Source organism: Sceloporus undulatus, chromosome 5 (genome assembly GCF_019175285.1).
Source record: "Sceloporus undulatus isolate JIND9_A2432 ecotype Alabama chromosome 5, SceUnd_v1.1, whole genome shotgun sequence".
NCBI lineage: Eukaryota > Metazoa > Chordata > Lepidosauria > Squamata > Phrynosomatidae > Sceloporus > Sceloporus undulatus.
The window spans coordinates 88,975,595-88,994,596 of record NC_056526.1 but is presented as its reverse complement, the minus strand read 5'-3'; the positions used below and the strand labels follow the sequence as shown (position 1 = coordinate 88,994,596).

The 19,002-nt window shown below is 40.8% G+C and overlaps 1 protein-coding gene across 1 annotated transcript in view; it reads right to left on the bottom strand.

The window, feature by feature from the left end:
* Positions 1–19,002, bottom strand: part of ITPR2 (inositol 1,4,5-trisphosphate receptor type 2) — a 258,378-nt gene that overhangs the window by 53,449 nt on the left and 185,927 nt on the right. The window contains 2 exon segments of the mRNA XM_042470658.1: positions 1,047–1,154; positions 17,426–17,545. Coding sequence (XP_042326592.1) covers positions 1,047–1,154; positions 17,426–17,545 — 228 coding nt within the window.

Sequence of the window (19,002 nt, the reverse complement as noted above, 5' to 3'; positions counted from 1 at the left end):
TGAAGGTGGGAAAGGACATATATTATTATGCATAATGAAGCCTTTCTTTGTTGAAGTTATTTGTTTACTTGCCAGCATTAACATTTTCCTACATTTAACATTCAGAACCAGAGCAAAGAGTCGCAGCATTTTGTCATCCATATCCTTAATCAAAACTACTATGACGTTTTAGGTTCTAAACTGTCAACACCTGCAATTTAGGGAGACGTGACAAATGACTTCAGTTTGGGCCCAATGTGGACAATTAAAATGGCCTGAGTAAATGCCGCATTCATTTTCTCCTGCTGCGAATGTTTCATGTTTGACCATCATGATTAATGTACAACACACTGTCAATTTTTCCAGCTTCATTAGGAGATAACAAGTTTAAAACTCAGATCAGTCTATTTGCCTCACACTCTTGTTTTGACATGGCAGAACTCCTAGGCAAAACTGTTTGATGATTTTAGACTAGGGTTTCAAAGCTGCAGTCTGGGAAAATGAAGCAGCTTATATTCATTTCTATATGTTTGAGGAAAAGTTCCCATGTTCCTGTGAACAAAGCAGGTTGATATGGCCAACTAAACCCAAAGGCTGTCTTGCTAGATTAGACCAAGTGTTCTCCAGCCTGCATTTTGTTTCTATCAGAGACCAACCAGACGTTCTGCTTTATAAGTCCACATCCTTCACAAGCAGCCATTTCAGCTGTCTTATAGGAGCTGGTCCAAAATATCTGGAGCAACAAGGCTTTGGCATCCTTGGTCTAGAAGCTTGGAAACAGGGTGTAATTTTCCTTCAGCACTTAGTACTTGGAGATTTAGTGCTACTAAATATGGAGACTTCTTTAACCCACAGTTTAAGCTCAACTCTGACTTGACTCATCTGCAGAAAGAGATGCTCACCCACTTTTACCCCTAAAATCAGCATGGAAGGAGATCCTTTCACAAATCTACAACAATATGTAAAGAAGTATTATTATCCCCAGGAAGAAAAATAGTCTTCTGCACAATGAGAAGTAAAGGTTCAACATTTTATACACATTTTCTATTCAGTGAGCAATCCTTTACCTCAATCTGGGCTGTGTGATTTGCGTAGTGCTTCAAAGCTTCATCCCCTTCTTCTGGATCAGACCCAGGTTTAAGCATGTGCTGCAGTACTTTATTGTGGCGAGCCAACTGGAAGCAAAAGGGGGAAACCTAGTTGATTCATGCTGTGCCAAGAAATAATGACCCCATCTTCAGTACACACACACACACACATGCACGCACACAAAACACAACACATTTGGGACTGATTCCATCAGTAATAACAAAAAATTTCACTGGAAGAGAACAACATTTAGTTTAAGGAGAAAGCCAGTAAAAATCAACGAGTCTTCAAACGTATTTCATATTCCCAATCTTGATGTCAAATTATTTATTTTGAAGAACTATCCATAAAGCCAAAAGTCATAAGGAGGAGAATGCATCTGGTAGCTTGTATATAAAAGTCAGAAGTGAAAAGGAGCTGAGTGTTTTTCCATTCCATCAAATGTTGCAGCTGCTAACAGCCCACATTCCATTTTGCCAGTCCATAAGCAATGAGTTAGGATGATTTCACACAACAAGGCAGGGGATAAGAATAGAGTAATATTAAATAATGATCATATAATGTTAGAGGAGGTGTTAATAATATGTGTGTTTTATTTAAAACGTGTTAACTGTTTTACACTAATTTGCAAATAATTTTTGAAGAAACAAAATATTATCAAAGCAACACACACACACAAACACACATATAAAATTATCTGAGAAGAAATTTTTAGATAATGCTTGGAATGGAGGGGTATGAAAAACTGCATGTCTCAATTCTCTGCTGGATTGGCATCAGATTTGAGGAATTCTCAACAGTAGGCCACTGGTGGACTCCCATTAGATCCAAGCTGGGAAGCATACAGCCTTCCTGATATTGGTAGATTGCAACTTCCAACATTACTCATCATAGGCCATGCTGATTATGGAGAGAAGCAGATAGGGCAGAAGGAGTGGCCAGATACCGATCCCACCCTGATACCACCACAAGACCACAGCAACCAGACACCATGGTCCTGAGGGTGTCCCCTGTTGCAGTCCTGAATGGACTGCAAGAAGGACCTGTAAGAAACTGTTCCTTTAATAGCTGGTTTTGGCCTGCATTCAACAGCCCGGTGTGGCTTCTGAGCAATCTGGGGACTTGAGTCATGTGCACGCCCTGCCCCAGGATCTGCCTGATGGCAGCCTAAGTCTCCTGAGATTTGCAGTCCAACAACATCAAAGGGCCATTTGATACACCACATGCACTAAAGAAGTGCTCCTCCCATACTTCTCAGGTCATACTCATAGGCAGATAAGAAAAGTTGTAGCAGCTCCTTTCAGCCACCCATTTGGTGGGAATGCAATCAACAGCCATAGCAGTGGTGTGCTTTTCCTTGATTAGTTAACTGTAGTGATTATTGACTGCTCCACCAGTGGTTCCAGCAGGTCAACAACACTAAGGATGGCTAGCAGTAGGGGCTGCTGCCTTGGAGAAGGGAGGAGAGCTAGCAGCTGCCACCGTTGTCGGCACTGCCACTGATCCTAACTGCACTTCCCACCAACCCAAATGATTGATTAATTGGCATTTGCCATTGCCTGCCCACTCCCTGTGTGCACCAGTACAGGCTCTGGGAGCTGCTGCGATTTCTCATCATGGGCCCTATTGGAACCCTGGTCACTGCCTGACAATGCTAACCCTATTCCTCCCTCTCCATCACTGTTATGGCTGTGTGGGCCCTATCTTCCTGCACACCTGTCAAACTGAGATGGAGTCCACAAAAGCATTGAAATTTGGTCATTTTAAGACATCATTGGGCCCTTTGCTGGTTTTGCTACATCAGGGCTTCTTCCCTTCTACAACTCTTAAAATATTTTCCAAGACAAAGCTTGTACCGTTTTGTGGATCATGACAAAGGTTTACATAATCTTCTAAAAACCAGTGGACAGGAAGGTGGGGAGACTAATTTTAAGTAAAGAGTTTTTGTCAGACAGCTTGTAATAACAAGTATGTTTCCACGTACTATGTCCCAATCAAAACCAAACACAGCTGTTTATTATATGTAAGGCATTTTTTCTTCCAAAAGCCAGGATGGCTTTATCACGTTACACCTTACCACAAAACAAACTATTTAACAAACATTAAGAACAGCAGGGCCTGAATCACTGAGCAACGGGAGACCCTGAAATCAAATATTCAGAGCTTTAATTAGGCTGATTACATCCTCTGCAACAACTGAAAGGGTGCAGAAAAGGCTAATGTCTCTCTCGCAAGTAGTGGCACATTAGGCCACTAGAAACCTACATGGTTTGTGTCTTTAGGTAACTGTACTTGGCTCAAAGTGGGGTCCCTCTGTTATCTATATCATTACTTGTTAAGGTAAGAAGATAGTTCACATGTTTTTCCCCAGCCTCAGATTGTTTTCCACACCCACCTTCCATCTCCTCTAGGGATGGAAAAAAAATTCACATAAAGTATTTTAAACAAATTCATCCAAATGTGTAAAAAAGCAAGTGTGTAAAACTGCATACCAAAATGCATACCAAAATAGACAAAAATTTCATTGTGGAAAAAAATAAATAAAACATACTGTAATGACTAGACCAGAATCAGAATGCATGATATTAATTAGCAATTTCAGGGTGTAAAAAACCTAAGTCATACTGTAAAAGTGCAAGAAAACCACATTTTTTTCATTAAAATCCTTGAGCTATCCAAGCCAGATAAAGTATTTTAACACTAGGATATTAAGAAACGTCTAAGCATTGTTTGGACTGATGCTGATGATTTTGCTATTTGTTTGAATTAAGTAAAAGTTTGGATGGTAATACTTATAATCTTTAAAATCTGTTGTACAACGAAGTCTATCAGATGAACCAGAAAGGCAATTTTTGGGGGGGTGGGGAGCCAGTTGTTCCTTATGCAACTCCCCTCTAAATCTAAAGATCAACTTTGGTCAAAATCAGTTCATCAATGTACATTCTAGAGCTGAAAAATAGGGAAATCATAAGTGCTTAGAACGTACCAAAATCGCTGACAGGTTAGATCTACAACATACTCATTTCTTGATAACACACCAAGTTTGGTGACTTGGTGACCAAGCCTGTAGATTTGTATAGCATGACAAACAGACACTTTATATCAAATTTAAATAAAATCCTTGTGCAGTTTCCCTTGAATACGAAATCACCGAGTCTGCCTTTTGTTAAGACCACATTTCATATCGCATGTTTCCATTTAGCAGAGGGTATCTGCTGTAATATAAAGAAGCAGACATACCTGTAGTTCCAACAGTAAAGTTGGCTTATTACACTTCGAGTCTCTCAGAGCACAGTATATAATGTCGGCCCTTCTTATACACGGATTTTTAATACAAGGATTCAAGCATACACGGTTTGAAAATGTGCCAAAAAAGTATAAATTTCAAATATCAAACCTTGATTTTCCATTTTTTATAAGGGATACCATTTTGCTATATCATTATATTTAATGGGACTTGAGCATACACGGATTTTGTTATCCACGGGGGATCTTGGAACCAAACCCCAGCATATAACAAGGGTCCACTGTAGATGCGGTGTGGTTTAAGGTGAGTTTGGATGAAGCTACTTTGAAAGGGAAATGTATAAAAATGGAATAGTACGTTTATTGCTTTTCAGTAAGCTATGGGCGAGACAGCTGTTTGGTTTACAAGTTAAAAGACATCTTGCAAACCTGATCTGAAAAGTGAAAGTTGAGCTGTTTTCTTTCAGGTCTCTGTACTGTTGCCAGTAATAGGGATTCAACTGTACAAAACAGTGTCCTTGGTTTCTCTTTGACCCAATACAAGCCACCAGGGTCAGATAATGTCATTTGCATGTGCTTTAGAAACAACAGCAACAACAACAACCCACAGTCCATCTGCTAGTTCCAGGGCACCACAACCAGATTTTGCCCAGTTTATATAAAGCAGTCAAAGGCAATGTAGTGAATATCCTGAGGTTTTTGACTGCTTGCAACTGAATACTGATTCTGTTAAAACAGGGAACATCCACTGTTATTGGTGTATATAGTATTTACATTAGGGATGTGGCTTTTGTTTTGAGATTTAAAAATGGCATTCTATTCTTTTGATGTGTAATGTGTTTTAATACAATCATAGTTTAATACTATTTTAATGCTAACTTTTTATATGATTTTTAATTATGTTCTTTTAAATTGTGAACTGTTTTGTGACCCAACTTTTATTGGGGGGAAGCATAATAATAATAATAATAATAATAATAATAATAATAATATAAAAGTATCTCAGAAATTATAAATCTATTTTTATAAGTAGAAATTCATTTAGATTAAATCTTAAATGTATGCATTCTGGAATGCTGAATCTTTTTTCAAGGAACCTTTTCTAGCATCATATTTATTTGAGCACTAGTCCCAAAAGTGATTAGACATTAGCAATCACAAGAATCCTGAGTAAGCAAGGATTATTCCCCACTAAGATTCTACATCAAAAGCAAGTTGCATATATCTTGAGACTCTTTTCAGTTCTGAAGCTTTTCTCTGTAACTCAAATCATAAATGTTGCTCTGACTCTTGAGAAATGTAACTCCAGGGTGGGGGTTTCTATTAACAGATGGAAGTTTGAAAATCCAATAGCAATCAAGTTAATCTTAGCCTCATACATGAAATGATGCAAATATAAGGCCAACAGTTTGATGACTAAAGATTTTGTACATTTAATATTGCAGCTGAGATGCAAAAGAACTATCAAATATAGCTCTGCATCCTCATTCTCCCTGCAAATGAAATGCTGAATAAATAAATAATCAACACAATTACAGTTCCCACCTGGTTCTCAGCCTTCTTCTGATCAACAGTGCTAACAATACTAACAGCTTGTGGGAATACTATTCTGTACATTCTGCCTCTGCAGAAAATCAAAACTGTGTGGAGGCAATGAAGTTGTGACATCTCCTCTCTAGTAAGACCAACCTGGCAACCTTTTTAAACTGTAGGCATGGTTAAAATTTGTTAATTCTGGCAAGCTTTTAAAACGGGAGTCTCTATTTAGGCAAACAGTATTATTACTCTTGTTGAATTCATGTCATTCTTAGAGTCAATGTTTCTTTCTGTGTTGGACTGATGCGCATTCATGAGTCCCCTTCCTAAATGAATGTGCAAGATGAAAGACGAAAGACAAAAGATTAAAAACAGCACTAAAATGTCAACACACCTATACACGTTAAGAACAAAACAGAAAGAAATTAAAACACAATGAAGCAATAAACGTGGAAGCAGCAATACAGGCCTAGCATCCCAACCAATTAAAAGCTGAAGGCCTGTTTAAATAAAAAGGTTTTTGCCTGTTGTGGTGAAGAGAGCAAAGAGGAGGCCAATTGAGCTTCCCTTGATGGAGAGTTCCAAACCTTGGGAGCAGCCACCAAGAAGGCTCTTTCCTGGGTCCTTAGTAGCCATATCTGTGATGGTGGTGGGACCAAGAGAAAGCACTCCTTCAAAGATCTTAAAAACTCAAGTATGGCGATATGGGCTTTCAGACAGCTTTGGTAGTGGTGGTGAGGCAAGAGAAGATATGCTGCAGAGAAATATATACCAATTGTGAGACACAGTCATTCCCTTTGACATTTCCATTGGACTTGCCACAGACCACACTAATCATATTCTGGCAAAATCAAAAGTGATGAGAAGTTCAATTCTGGTTTCTGAAACATTAGGTTAGACACTAAAGAAGTTGAGATGAGATCCTGAGCTTTGTTTTAGCCACAAAGTGTATCTCCTGAAGGTATGATTCTTTCCAACTGTGGCTCTGGGTAATGTAAAAAAAAAAAAAGCCTACATAGGCTGCATGTCACCCATGGTGTGCACATTTCCACTGCTGCCCTGTGCTATGTTGTCCCCACTCTACAGAGGCATTGAAAGATAAAGTACCCTGTTTCTTGCCACACTGACAAAACATGTTTAGAAAATTTGAAAGGGGGGGGGGATTTAAAAATGTGAGCATGGCAGATAACTTCTGTTTGCTATTGTTGTTTGTGCCTTCAAGTCAACTCCAAGTTATGGCAACCCTATGAAAGGATAAATCTTGGCAAGATTTATCCAGAGGAGGCTTGTCATTGTTTCCCTCTAAGGCTGAAACTCCTAAGGCCATCCAGTTGGTTTCAAAGGTTGAGCAGGGTTTGGAACCCATACCTTATTAATATTATTATTTATTTGTATCCTACTCTTTCCCCAGAACTGAGACTCAGAGCACCTTCTATAGTCCTTGTTCAATACCCGGCCTCTGTTACCTATCTTTAAATGTAAGCCTCTGAATTTTTTAGGAATTTCACCACCCCATGAAAGATTGTGATGTTCTTCTTATCCAGTCCAAGCAACCAAGAATATGTTTAAAACAATTTAGTGGAAATTATACCGGTGCTCTATAATCATTTAGTCTGTATCTGTGGATATATAAGATATATAAGAAATTAAGACAACTAGGAAAGCTTAATTGGGCAAAACTTCTCAACTGAGGAAGTGAATAAGTGCTCTGTTCCCCAAGTCCCACTGAAGTCACCAAAATATGTTGCGCTAATATGTTGTGCTGAACTACATGGCTAACGCTGGACTTAATTATGATCCAAAGGATAATACTCTTTAGGGGAGGAAAGTCAACAAGATATAGAGAAAAGAAGTTCCTGAAGATTCTGTTCACCATGGAACAGCACCTATATACATTGTTTAATCTTTCTGAGGCTCATTACTGTAATGTCAAACCTCTGTTGCATCACCCATGCTGAAAGTAGTGATATATACCATTTTAATGAACCACAAGGTGGGTGATACAATCCTTGCTTCCTGTTTCATTCTTAGCAATCCAAGACAAACTGCCTTACAGCAGCTTCTGATTCTGCTGACGCTTAATTAGCCAGTGTCATTCTGACACCATTACCATGTCTTTAGCAGGATGATAACTACAAAACAAATATACACAGTATAAAAGTTCTATGACAACATCAGGCCTGGTAAGCAGCAATGTGTGTCCCTGGGGAACTATGCTTCTTGGGACCAGTCTACATTACTGCCACACTTTGTCACTGTACTTGACTGATCAGCAAGGCTGTTCAGAAAAGGAAAAAAAAAAACCCTGCAAACTCAGCAAAGCAGCACATAACTTTCAGTCTGGGACCCAAAATCTAATTCTTTTGAAGCCTGAACTCGGATGTCCTTCCAAATAGGGTGGTAGGAGCAGCTTGTGGGAGAAGCACAGTTTTAAGGTTCCAAAATATTATCATCCTGTTTTTCATTACTTATACAGTGGGCCCTTCCCTTATGTAAGGGAAATTCCACGTATAATCACACCCCAATCGGGCATGTGCTTACGGCACTGAGCGGCGTGTGCACCATAGGCATGCACGCAATATGTATTATTGTCACACACTTCAGTGTAAGCTTGAAGCCACATGTAGTGTGCCCACATATGGCGCGGGCACACTGTACTACCTCAAAAATCAGGAAATTGGAATGGGTTTTTTAAAAGTTGAGAGAAGAGCTGTACAAACTCAAATGCTCTTTCTGGTGTCAAACAATACCCCCAAATGTAAACTTCTCTCAGTATGCATGTTTTTACATGTATGTTTCTTTGAGGCATGTATTTTGCACTGGGGAAAGATGTTGTTTTATCCTCATCCTAACTGAATCAAAATCTAAGTATGTGTAGCTGTATTTGCATGTATCCAGTTGATAACTGGGTCGCTCACTTTCTTACATTGCTGTCTTTTTCATGGACATTCCACAATAAGACTGACAGGACAAGGATGAATCTGTCCTGTCCAGTTTGCTTCCATTATGTCACAATAATCCCATCAATGTATGTTTCTGTGGGTGTGTTTGTTTTTAAAATAGCCCGTAAGACTGACAATTACTCCTAGGGGTTGTAGTGTGATTATGCTGCCTCCCATGATTAAGATGCATTATTTTAAAAAACAGAAGCCAGACTACAGCTGAATCAGCACTGCAAAAATAATCCATGTCGACACCACTTCAAGTGCCATGGTTCAGTGATAGGGAATTCTGGGAATTGTAGTTTTAAATATCTCACAATACTACAGTTCCCAGAATTCCATAGCATTGAGCCATGGCAGTTAAAGTGATGCCAAACTAGATTATTTCTGTAGTCTGAATTCAGCCAAAGAAATGTCTGTCCCCACCTTGGAGCAACTTCTTCTCCCTAATTGTGATTATGCAGTTTGGCAGTTGTGACATTAACTGTAGTTGAGATTGTTTAATCATGATCAAAAGTGGTAGGTGAAGACTGAAAGTAGCTTTCTAATTCTGGATTTAATATCAGTGCCATTAAAGAGTAACAGTGGTGCTGAGGGTTTGTTTCAGGGAAGAAGGGGTCCAGGAAGATGTGGATACTCTGGCTCTGCACTGACCCATGTTACTACAAGAAATTTCTCAGTGTTTTCCTGCCTTTCCCAGGTTGTTTTGGACCCAGAAGAAACCTATTTCCAATAGGCAGTGGACTACAGTTGAATTCTGGATCACTTCCTGTAGGAAAACAAGTCTCCCCAGGCTTAAAATGGTCCAGAGAGGCCCATGGATAAATATCATTGGGGACAGAGCTGGTACAGAGCAGCCAGTGCTGCCCCTAACCTCCAACATTTGTTCATCCCTGGGCTAAACAGACCACAGCTAAATCACTGGCCAGTTTCCATTTGTCCAAATACCATTTGCTGGGCTTCTTGACAAGAATGCTGGAGTAGGTGGACCATGGTCCAACCCAGCAAGGTCTCTTTTTCAATGTTAAGAATGCACACTCAAGATCTTTTAATAATGATTGTCCCTTAATTAATAATTGAAAGATGCACAGTATGAGTTCCTGGATCATAGGATTGCTAGCAAGAACTAAAAGAACTGACCACGGAAGAGTAAACTAGGCTGTGTGCATTACACTCACAAAATTATATTGGTATGCCTCTAGGTCATTTTGTGGCACATGTGATCAGTTTATTAGCATTTTGCTACTATAGTCTGGCAAGCAAATATACCATGATCAAACAACATATTCCTTTCATTCTACTAATAGTTACTGTCAGAGGGAAATGTCTTTTGAGTTATCGCTACTTGTATGCTTACCAGACCATCCAGATAGAACCTTTCATCATCATTCACAATAAAAATCACTCTGTCATTCCATTTAACAACTTTGTCAATGAAGTGAATGTCCAACTGTGCTAAGAAGATCAGGAGAGAGATTTGTTTAAGCTGATGTTTGTTTAGAGCAAATGAAAAGCCTCAAAAACACACCATGCTAATTTCTTTTAATGGGAGCAGGTGGAAGCTTTCATCATGCCTCCAAGCTATCAGGAAATTGTTAGGTTTACCTAAGTGGTCTCATCTAATTAAGTTTTAATTTCAGCTTATTAAAATGCTCTTTTATTTTTTAATAGAACACTCTACTAAATGATACTCTGACATGAAGCAGTGCCAAGTATTTATATGTGTCTCAGACCAGAGCTCCTGGCAGTCGCAGCTTCAGTACCTTAGCTTTTGTTTGACTATTCATGTTTCCACTGCAAACCCAGCAGATCAGGCTCTGTGCATTAAGGACAGCACCTAGGTCAAGAGTAGAGAAGTTCTTGGAAGTCTGCATTCTAGTTGTGGGTGAAGTCAAAAACGAAAGGGTGGAACCATAATCACCAGAATATTTTAGTTTATAGCTATTATTGCCAGTATCTAAATCTTAGGAGAGGCCTTTATAATAACTTTTATTATTATTGGAATGTGTCTTCAAGTGAACGCTGACTTATGGCGACCTTATTCTACGGGGTTTTTTTTGGGCAAGATTTATTCAGAGGAGGTTTACCATTGCCCTCTTCTTAGGCTGAAAGACTGCAGTTTGTCCATGATCACCCACTGGGGTTTCCATGGCTGAGCAGGGATTTAAACCTTGGCCTTCCAGACTACTAGTCCAACAGTCACCACTACACCTCACTGGCTATTCAACCTGCTACAAGCTACAACAAAATCTGGGAAACCATTACACAATGGCATAATAGAAAATCCCAGAGAGCCAGATTGGGCTCCTCAGAAGGCCAGATTTAGCCCCAGGGCCTAAGGCTCACCATCCCTGAACTGAGTTGGAGTACCAGTATACATTTGCAGCCAGTCAGCTGACACTACAGACCAGCCCCCAGCCACCATGACTTATAAATACTCAGAGCTTTGTGTGAGGAATCCATACATTCTCTCTCTCTCTCTCTCTCGCTTGGTGATGCTGGCATTCAGGTACTGCATGGTTTTTTAATATTCTGTTACTCATATCCATCACTGAACTCCATCATGTTCATCCATTCGTGTGGAGAAAGAAAAATAAAATAAAATATCACCTCTAAAGAAAGTACTGCTAAGGGCATTGAGCAGAATCTGCCCCCCACTTCTCACTGTGGATGACCAGATCTCAGTAGGGAATAGCAATAGCAACAGCAGCTTCATTTATATACCACTTCATACTGCCTAAGCAGTCTCTAAGCAGTTTACAACTGTAAGCTAATCGCCCCCAACAAGCTGGTTATTCATTTTAGCGAAAGATGCACGCCTGAGTTGAGCTTGAGCCCCTGGTTGGTATTGAACTCATAACCTTAAGGTTTGTGAGTGAGTGAGTGCGGTATAGACATCTAAATACTGTGCCACCAGGGCTCCTGGAATCTAGTCTGTTTCTGTGTGTAGGTCGCAATGTTGAACAGCACCTTCTCCAAAGCTTCCACTGAAATACCCAGGCCAGATGCTCTCCTTAAGTCATGGTGAGAGGCATTAGCCAGGTACATAATAAACACTGCTCACCTTGTATACATCATTTTCAAAAAGATGTCACAGAAAGTAATGATGTTGCACACAACATACACAATGCATTTCCAGTCAATTCACACACCTCATCACACCAGTGCTTCACTGTGGTGTGGAAATTATGTCACACATGCTAAACCCACAGAAATTGTTCAGCTTTATTGTTTCAGATTTGCATTTTGCCACTGGCTCACACTACTAACACATGTGAGAGGAAGTTGCTGTTGTTGGAAGCAGTAGTTTCAAGCGGGAAATTAAGTCAGTCACTGGTGATCTGTGGAAACAGTGACCTAAAACAGCATGTGGAGGGAGCATGGAGGAGTTGTGTATGTTTGTGTTTTTTTTAATGGATCAAGCAAACTATAGATGACAATACAAGACACAGGGGGGAAGTGTGAAAATATGATTTGTATCTTTTTAAGCATAGAAGGTCAAGAGCTTACAAGAATGTCCTGTGCTTCTGGTAAGATCAACCACAAGTAAAGCCAAAAAAGGATGTTGCGGTAACAAAACACAGAACCAGTTACTGCCCTCCAAACAGAAACAGAAACAGAGAGCCTGGGAGCCCCCAAAATAAGCTATCAGTATGCAATCTGTGATAATAAAAAGAGGAACTCAGGTCTAATTTCTATGGGGCCCTGTGATCCACACTGAGAATGCAAAGCATGGTGTGGGGTGAGGGCAACTAAAATCCTGCTTGGACAAAAAGCCCAAGCTAAATTATATTAGCTACTGAGACATGCAAAGCTTACACAAAATAAAGCCAATCATGGCCTAGCTGACTGCAGCCAAACTGTCCAAGACAGATATTGCCACCAAGAGATTTCTTGACATGGAGCTGATGAGCTGGATTAAGCATGGCGAGTCAATAGTTGTAAAGAGCTGAAATAATGCAAGCGGAGCAAAGGATATGACAGAGATACAGTCATGTATGCAAACAGATTGTGTTAATATCAATAATAAGCTTTACTCATGACAACAGAATAAAAATCACATCCTTTCAAGATCAAAAAAGAAATAGAAAAGATACATATGGAAAGAATTTAGTAGACAAAATTTTGATTTCTTATGTTCAAAATCATAGTTTCTCATTTCTCATGGGGCTGGGAATAGTGTGATTTATTTTCCTGTTTCCTTTTACTGAAGTGAACATTTCAACTTGACTTCACAGATTGTTATATGGATGTTTGGTTATAATTAGGAGAAGAAGTGCTCTACCGTCTTAATTTGAGTTATCCTTAAGCTCACACTTGTCAGGAGAGATTTAAGTGTGTGTGTTTGATCGGAGAACTACTACCATGGTTTGGGAATTCATTTGTAGCATAAATCACTGTCCTGTGAAACTGTGGATTTGTGTTATGCTTCTCAAATTCCTGATATAGACAATGTGGTCAGTATGGATCCATGAAGATCACTAGATTATCTCAACTACAGTAGTTTTTTTCTTAGGGGCATAACAGCTTATTTTATGTGAATTAACTCCACATATGTCATTTCCCAGGTTCTTAAGAAAAAAGACCAAATAAACAGGCAACAAATTATTGGGGAAGTCAGCATATGAGAAGGAGAATAATCACCTCTACCACCATAGGAAAGAGGTCTGCTGTCTGCCTGCTTACTGCTCTGTACCTCTCTTGCTGGACTGCTCCCTCCTCCAGACATCTGCACTCTGCAGAATCAGGTGCCAGATATCCAGACATTCATTTATTTATTACCCTATTGGCTAATAAGGCAAATGATCACTTTGAAAAGGGATAAAATCTGGATACCTGCTCCAGTAAACCCACCAATGGAAGGGTTACTGCTGAAGGGGCAACAACAAACACCTTTTGGGGGAACTGCTTTGAGGATGAAGAGAACATGATGACTAGTCTTTTTGGTTGGGAGGGAGGGGGTGTATGGATTTTATAACTTTTTAAAATAACCTATCTGCCAGCAAAATAAAATGCATTACACAGAGAACACAGGAGGGGAAGCAGACCAGGGAGCAGCCATTGGGACAATCATGTGCAGACGAAATACAATGTGGGGAGACAGTCCTATTATTGTGGTAGTAGAGCCACAGAGTGTTGGATACTCCTGAGCTGTTCCACACTTCAAATAGTCTGGGCATCCTTGGCCACAGGCCCCCTGGACTGAAATTGCTGCTGCTCAATGCCAGGTCAGTGACTGGAAAAACATCCTTGATCCAGGATTTGATCCTGGATGAGCATGCTGACCTGGCCTGTATTATGGAGACCTGGTTGGATGAAGCTGGGGAGGGGCTTAACTTCTCCCAGCTTTGTCCACCTGGATTCTCTGTATAGCAGTAGGTGAGGCCTGGAAGTGGGGAGGGGAGGAGAAGTGGCATGGTCTATCAGGATTCCATCTCCCTCATCAGGTGTCCTATCCCACAGTTTGCTGAGTTCAAGTGTGTGTTTTTGAAGATGGGTTGCTGGGACAGAAGGATACCACCCACCCTGCTGCCCAAAAGGTTCCCTTCCTGGGCTAGCTGAGTGTTGGAGTCCCCTTAGCATCTTCATATGGCATATCTTCATATGGAGTCCCCTTAGCATCTCTATCTATAGGGAGACTGTTCTGACAGGAGCAGCTCAGGACTTCATATCTGTCACGGGTCTGTCTCAAGTAATATCTGGTGCCAAGCCTCTGGACCTGGTTTTCTGTTCTGGATGGGATGATGATGATCTAGATGAGGAGGAACTTTCTGTAGTTTTATTGTCATAGACAGATGACTATCTGGTGGGGTTTAAACTCACTAGGACTCTGAGCCTTTGCAAGGATGGTGCCCGCAATTAACATGGTCTGCCCCAGGAGACTTATGGATCCAGATGGAATCTTGACAGTTATTGGGGAGTTTCCTGTCGCCTTGGCAGATACTCCTGTTGAAGCCCTGGCTGATCTCTGGAGTAGGGAAATGACCAGGACAGTGAACACAATTGTCCCTAAGTGTCCCTTCCCATGAAGTGGAGCCCAGCGAGCCTCCTGGTTCACTAGGGAGCTGGCAGTGAAGAAATGGGTGGGTTGGAGACTAGAGCGGTGATGATGGAAGACTTGGAGTGAGTTTGACCAAACATGGGTTAGAGCTCATTGGAAAGCCTATGCCAGGGGTAGGCAACCTGCGGCCCGCGGGCCGGATGCGGCCCGGCAAGGCCTTGGGACCGACCCCAGCCCGGTCCTGCTGCCGATTGCCGCCGGAGCCTTTGGCCTCTCACGTGAGGGCGTGGGGCCTTTGGCCTATCAGGAGGAGGTGGGCAAGGGGGGCAATTGTCTATAGAAGCCTCTGAAACATGCATTTATATTAACATTTTTAAAAAATCAGTCAATTTGTTAGCATGTCCTCCATTGTTTTTTAAAAAGTGTCCTCCATTTGAAATTTTGTCCTACATTTGAACTGGTTTATTTATTTATTTAATTTTAAAAAAATTATTTACTTATTTATTTTTTGGCTTCGGCCCCCCAGTTGTCTGAGGGACAGCAACCCGGCCCCCAGCTCAAAAAGGTTGCCTACCCCTGGCCTATGCTGTGACAATAGTAGAAGCAAAGCAATTATATTTCTCTGCCATCATTGTGTCTGCACAGTGGACTGCTTTGAGAGGTTGGGAGGCTTGCCTATCCTGACCCACAAGAAGAAAACAAAGGCCACTGTAACATTGTGACAAATTTTCAAGTCACTTAGCAGACATAATTGCTCAGATCCACTCTGACATAGGGCCTGAACAGACATGCCAAAATAAAGCTGCTTCAGGTCACTTTGGAGGTATGCTGTTTAAATGACACACGGATCATAAGAGGCCGGCAGCCATGCCAAAGCCATGCTCCAGTCCTAAGGACTGGAGCACAGCTTAGGCGCAGCTTCTGGCCTCTCAAGATGTGTGTGTCATTTAAACAGCATACCTCCAAAGTGACCCGAAGCAGCTTTATTTTGGCCTGTCTGTTCGGGCCTCTAGAGGCTGTAGTTGAAACAGGTCCAATAAATGTAATCTTGGTCCATGCTTGTCCTATATAACTGGATAAGTTTTAATTTATGCAGTATAAAGATTTGGACAGTATCTTCAATAAAGTGAAAGCCGCCACATATATACTGGATGATATATATTCTATGAAAGCAAGTCGAGGGGGACTGGCTGAGTGGGTAATGAGTAGTAAATGCCTCACTTCAGTAAAGTAAGTTTCCATCCTGCATAAAAGAGGCTGTGGTGAAGCCGTTACTTAAAAAGTCCTCCCTGGATCCTACTATTCTGAATAATTATTGGCCAATTGCTAACATTTTATTTTTGCACAAAGTTCTGGAGTGTGTGGTGATCTCTCTGTCCCAGGAGTTTCTGATTATCTAGATCCATTAGAATCTGGCTTCAGGCCTGATTATGGAATTGAGACAGCTTTGATCACCTTGGTGGGTGACCCATGCAGGTTACTGGATGGAGAAACGTGTCTCTGTTATTTCTGCTGAACCTCTCTCAGTAGCTTTTGATACCATCAACCATGATATGCTTCTGGACCAACTCTCTGGGATAGGTAGTACTGTTATGCAGTGATTCCAATCATTCTTGGAAGGGAAAACTCAGAAGGTGGTGCTGGGGAACTTCTATTGATGTCCTCGCCATTGGCCTGTGTGGTCCCTCAGAATTCTCTTTTGTCCCTCATGCTGTTAACATCTACACAAAACTGCTGGGAGAGGTCATTGGGACTTTGCTGATGACACTCAACTCTCTCTCTCCTCCTCATCTGATTCCCAGAAAGCTGTCTCAGTAGTGAATCAATGTCTGTGATCAGTGATGGACCGATGAGGGCAAACAATTGAAACTTAATCCAGACAAGACAGAGGTACTCCTGGTCAACTGAAAGGCAGCTCAGGGAAGAGGGACTCCTCCTGTGGATTCCACTCTGGGAGAAGGATGTCATACAAATGAAACAAACAAACAAATTGAACAAATAATCTTAGTTTCTGTGCACGAACAAAAATATATTCAGCTCCTTGCTGAATAAAGACAGGGGTATGAAGGATATGGATAAACCTGCAAGTTCTCCTTCTGGGGCTGACATTTTAGGAATGAAACATTAGAAGCTGCAAGAGTCATCACATCCATCAACCATCTCATGGAGTGTATCATTGTTCTCTTCATCGCATGGAACGTTATTGCCAGAGAGAAAAATGAATCATGGCACTATATAGACTCACAAAAAGGAAACCAACAAGTAAACCTGTATGCAATGTAAGGCTTATTCTTGAAAAAGAGAGAAGGGGAGGAAGGGAGAGGAAGGAGCTATCACTGAGAGATATAGGTGATGAGGCAGAACAATGTTTCTGATATTTTTCTCTGTCTCTGTCTCTTTCTCTTTCATGCCCCTCTCACAATGCACACACACACACACACACACACACACACACACACACACAAAGAGAAATATTTTACAGGACAATTTTCCATGTTAAGCTAGTCAAGCTTCCATGTTATACAAACCTAATCTGGGAGAAAGAACCATTAAATTCCTTGAGGCTTTTATCTGAAACAGACCTATATAGAATTGTACTGCAAGGCATTCAGAGGGCATGGCAATGGCATACCTGATGAGCTAATATATAGATATTGTGTCCAACATCTTTTGGTGAAATACTATCATCTCCGCTCTCCTCCTCATGGTCGCTCTCAAGACCCTGATTGTATGCATTCTTCATTACATCCACCTTTAAAACAAATAACATCCCAATGATGCAAATATATAGTCATGCTGTTTATGTTCAAGTTAACTTCTAATAAGATCAGATTTGAGTAAATCACATAAATTCACTAAACTTCCATACCATTATATGAATTTTTCAAAAGGTGAGAAGCTGTATTAAAATTCCACTATCCAGTTTAAAGAAAAATCTATTCCACTTGAAACTAGGGGGAACTGATTGTTCTCAGCAAGAAAAAAAGAAACTACTTTAAGAGGAAGGCATGAAAAGACTGAACAAAGAGGTAGACAGTAAAATTCCTCATTTCCAAGGTGGAGATCAATAGGAGAATCCAACTGCTTCCTCCCAGGAATATAAATAATTTGTAAAGGTCAGGTAATCTTTCTTTCTAGGGGCAATATCACCTAGATAGGGAACCCACTTGGATTTTTCTCAGGAAAAAAAAAGAGAGAGCAAATAATGGATATTTTAGAAGTTGTTGGTGTTCACTAAAGTTTATAGGAATAGAAACTTGGGCTGGCATCCTGTTAGGCAGTTACAATGTAGTAAGCTAGACTTACAATCTTGTAACTGCTTCATATTCATGTTTATGATCGGAGCACCATTGCCAGACAGCCATAGCAAGCAAAGACATATTACAGCACACGTCAGTGGGGTCCTGAAAGATTATCATAGAATCATAGAATCGTAGAGTTGGAAGAGACCACAAGGGCCATCCAGTCCATGATGTGTCCATGATGTGTCCAGCCCACTTCTGACTGCAAGCTGTAGTTGCAAGGAGTTGCAAAAGGACTCCACAAGGGTCCCTGTTTCTGCTCATTACACCGTGACTCACCAGAAAGAAGGGGCTGGATGAGTCATCCTTCAGGACCCCACTCTCCAGTACCACAGAACCTCTTTGCTCAGTATGGCAGCCTGGGTTTTAAGGTGGCTATGGGGGTTGGATCAGGAGACAATGTAGCTATGTGGCCCATGTAGGATCTCAGCTTTGAATTTCATTTATTTAATGAAAAGCCTTGGTGCTTTTTGTATAAATGTCAACAGGACCAGTGTGATGCATTAAATTCCTGGTTAGTTACTATTTTTCTAACCAAGGCTCATACTTGAAAGTCATGTATGGGATAGAGTAGAAGACCAGCACTATTGGCTGAGCATGCTGACTCAGTTCCTCAGGAGATGCAGACAAGCAAGCTTTATCTCTTACTTCAATTATTTGGTTTTGGAGCAAGATGACAGTCAGACAAAACAGGGAAACTCTGACAGAGCCTCTCACTGTCTATACTGTGTTCTGTATTATGTCACTGTGAAAGTATTTTTTGGTTGCATGCTGGGATGGTGACAAATTTGTCAAAGCCTTGTTACTATTCATACAGGGAAAGCTTGAGCTAAAGAGTGACATCTGCATTTCAGCTCATGTTAGAGAAAGCAACAGAGGTGTGCAATAAAAGGGATAAGAAAGATTT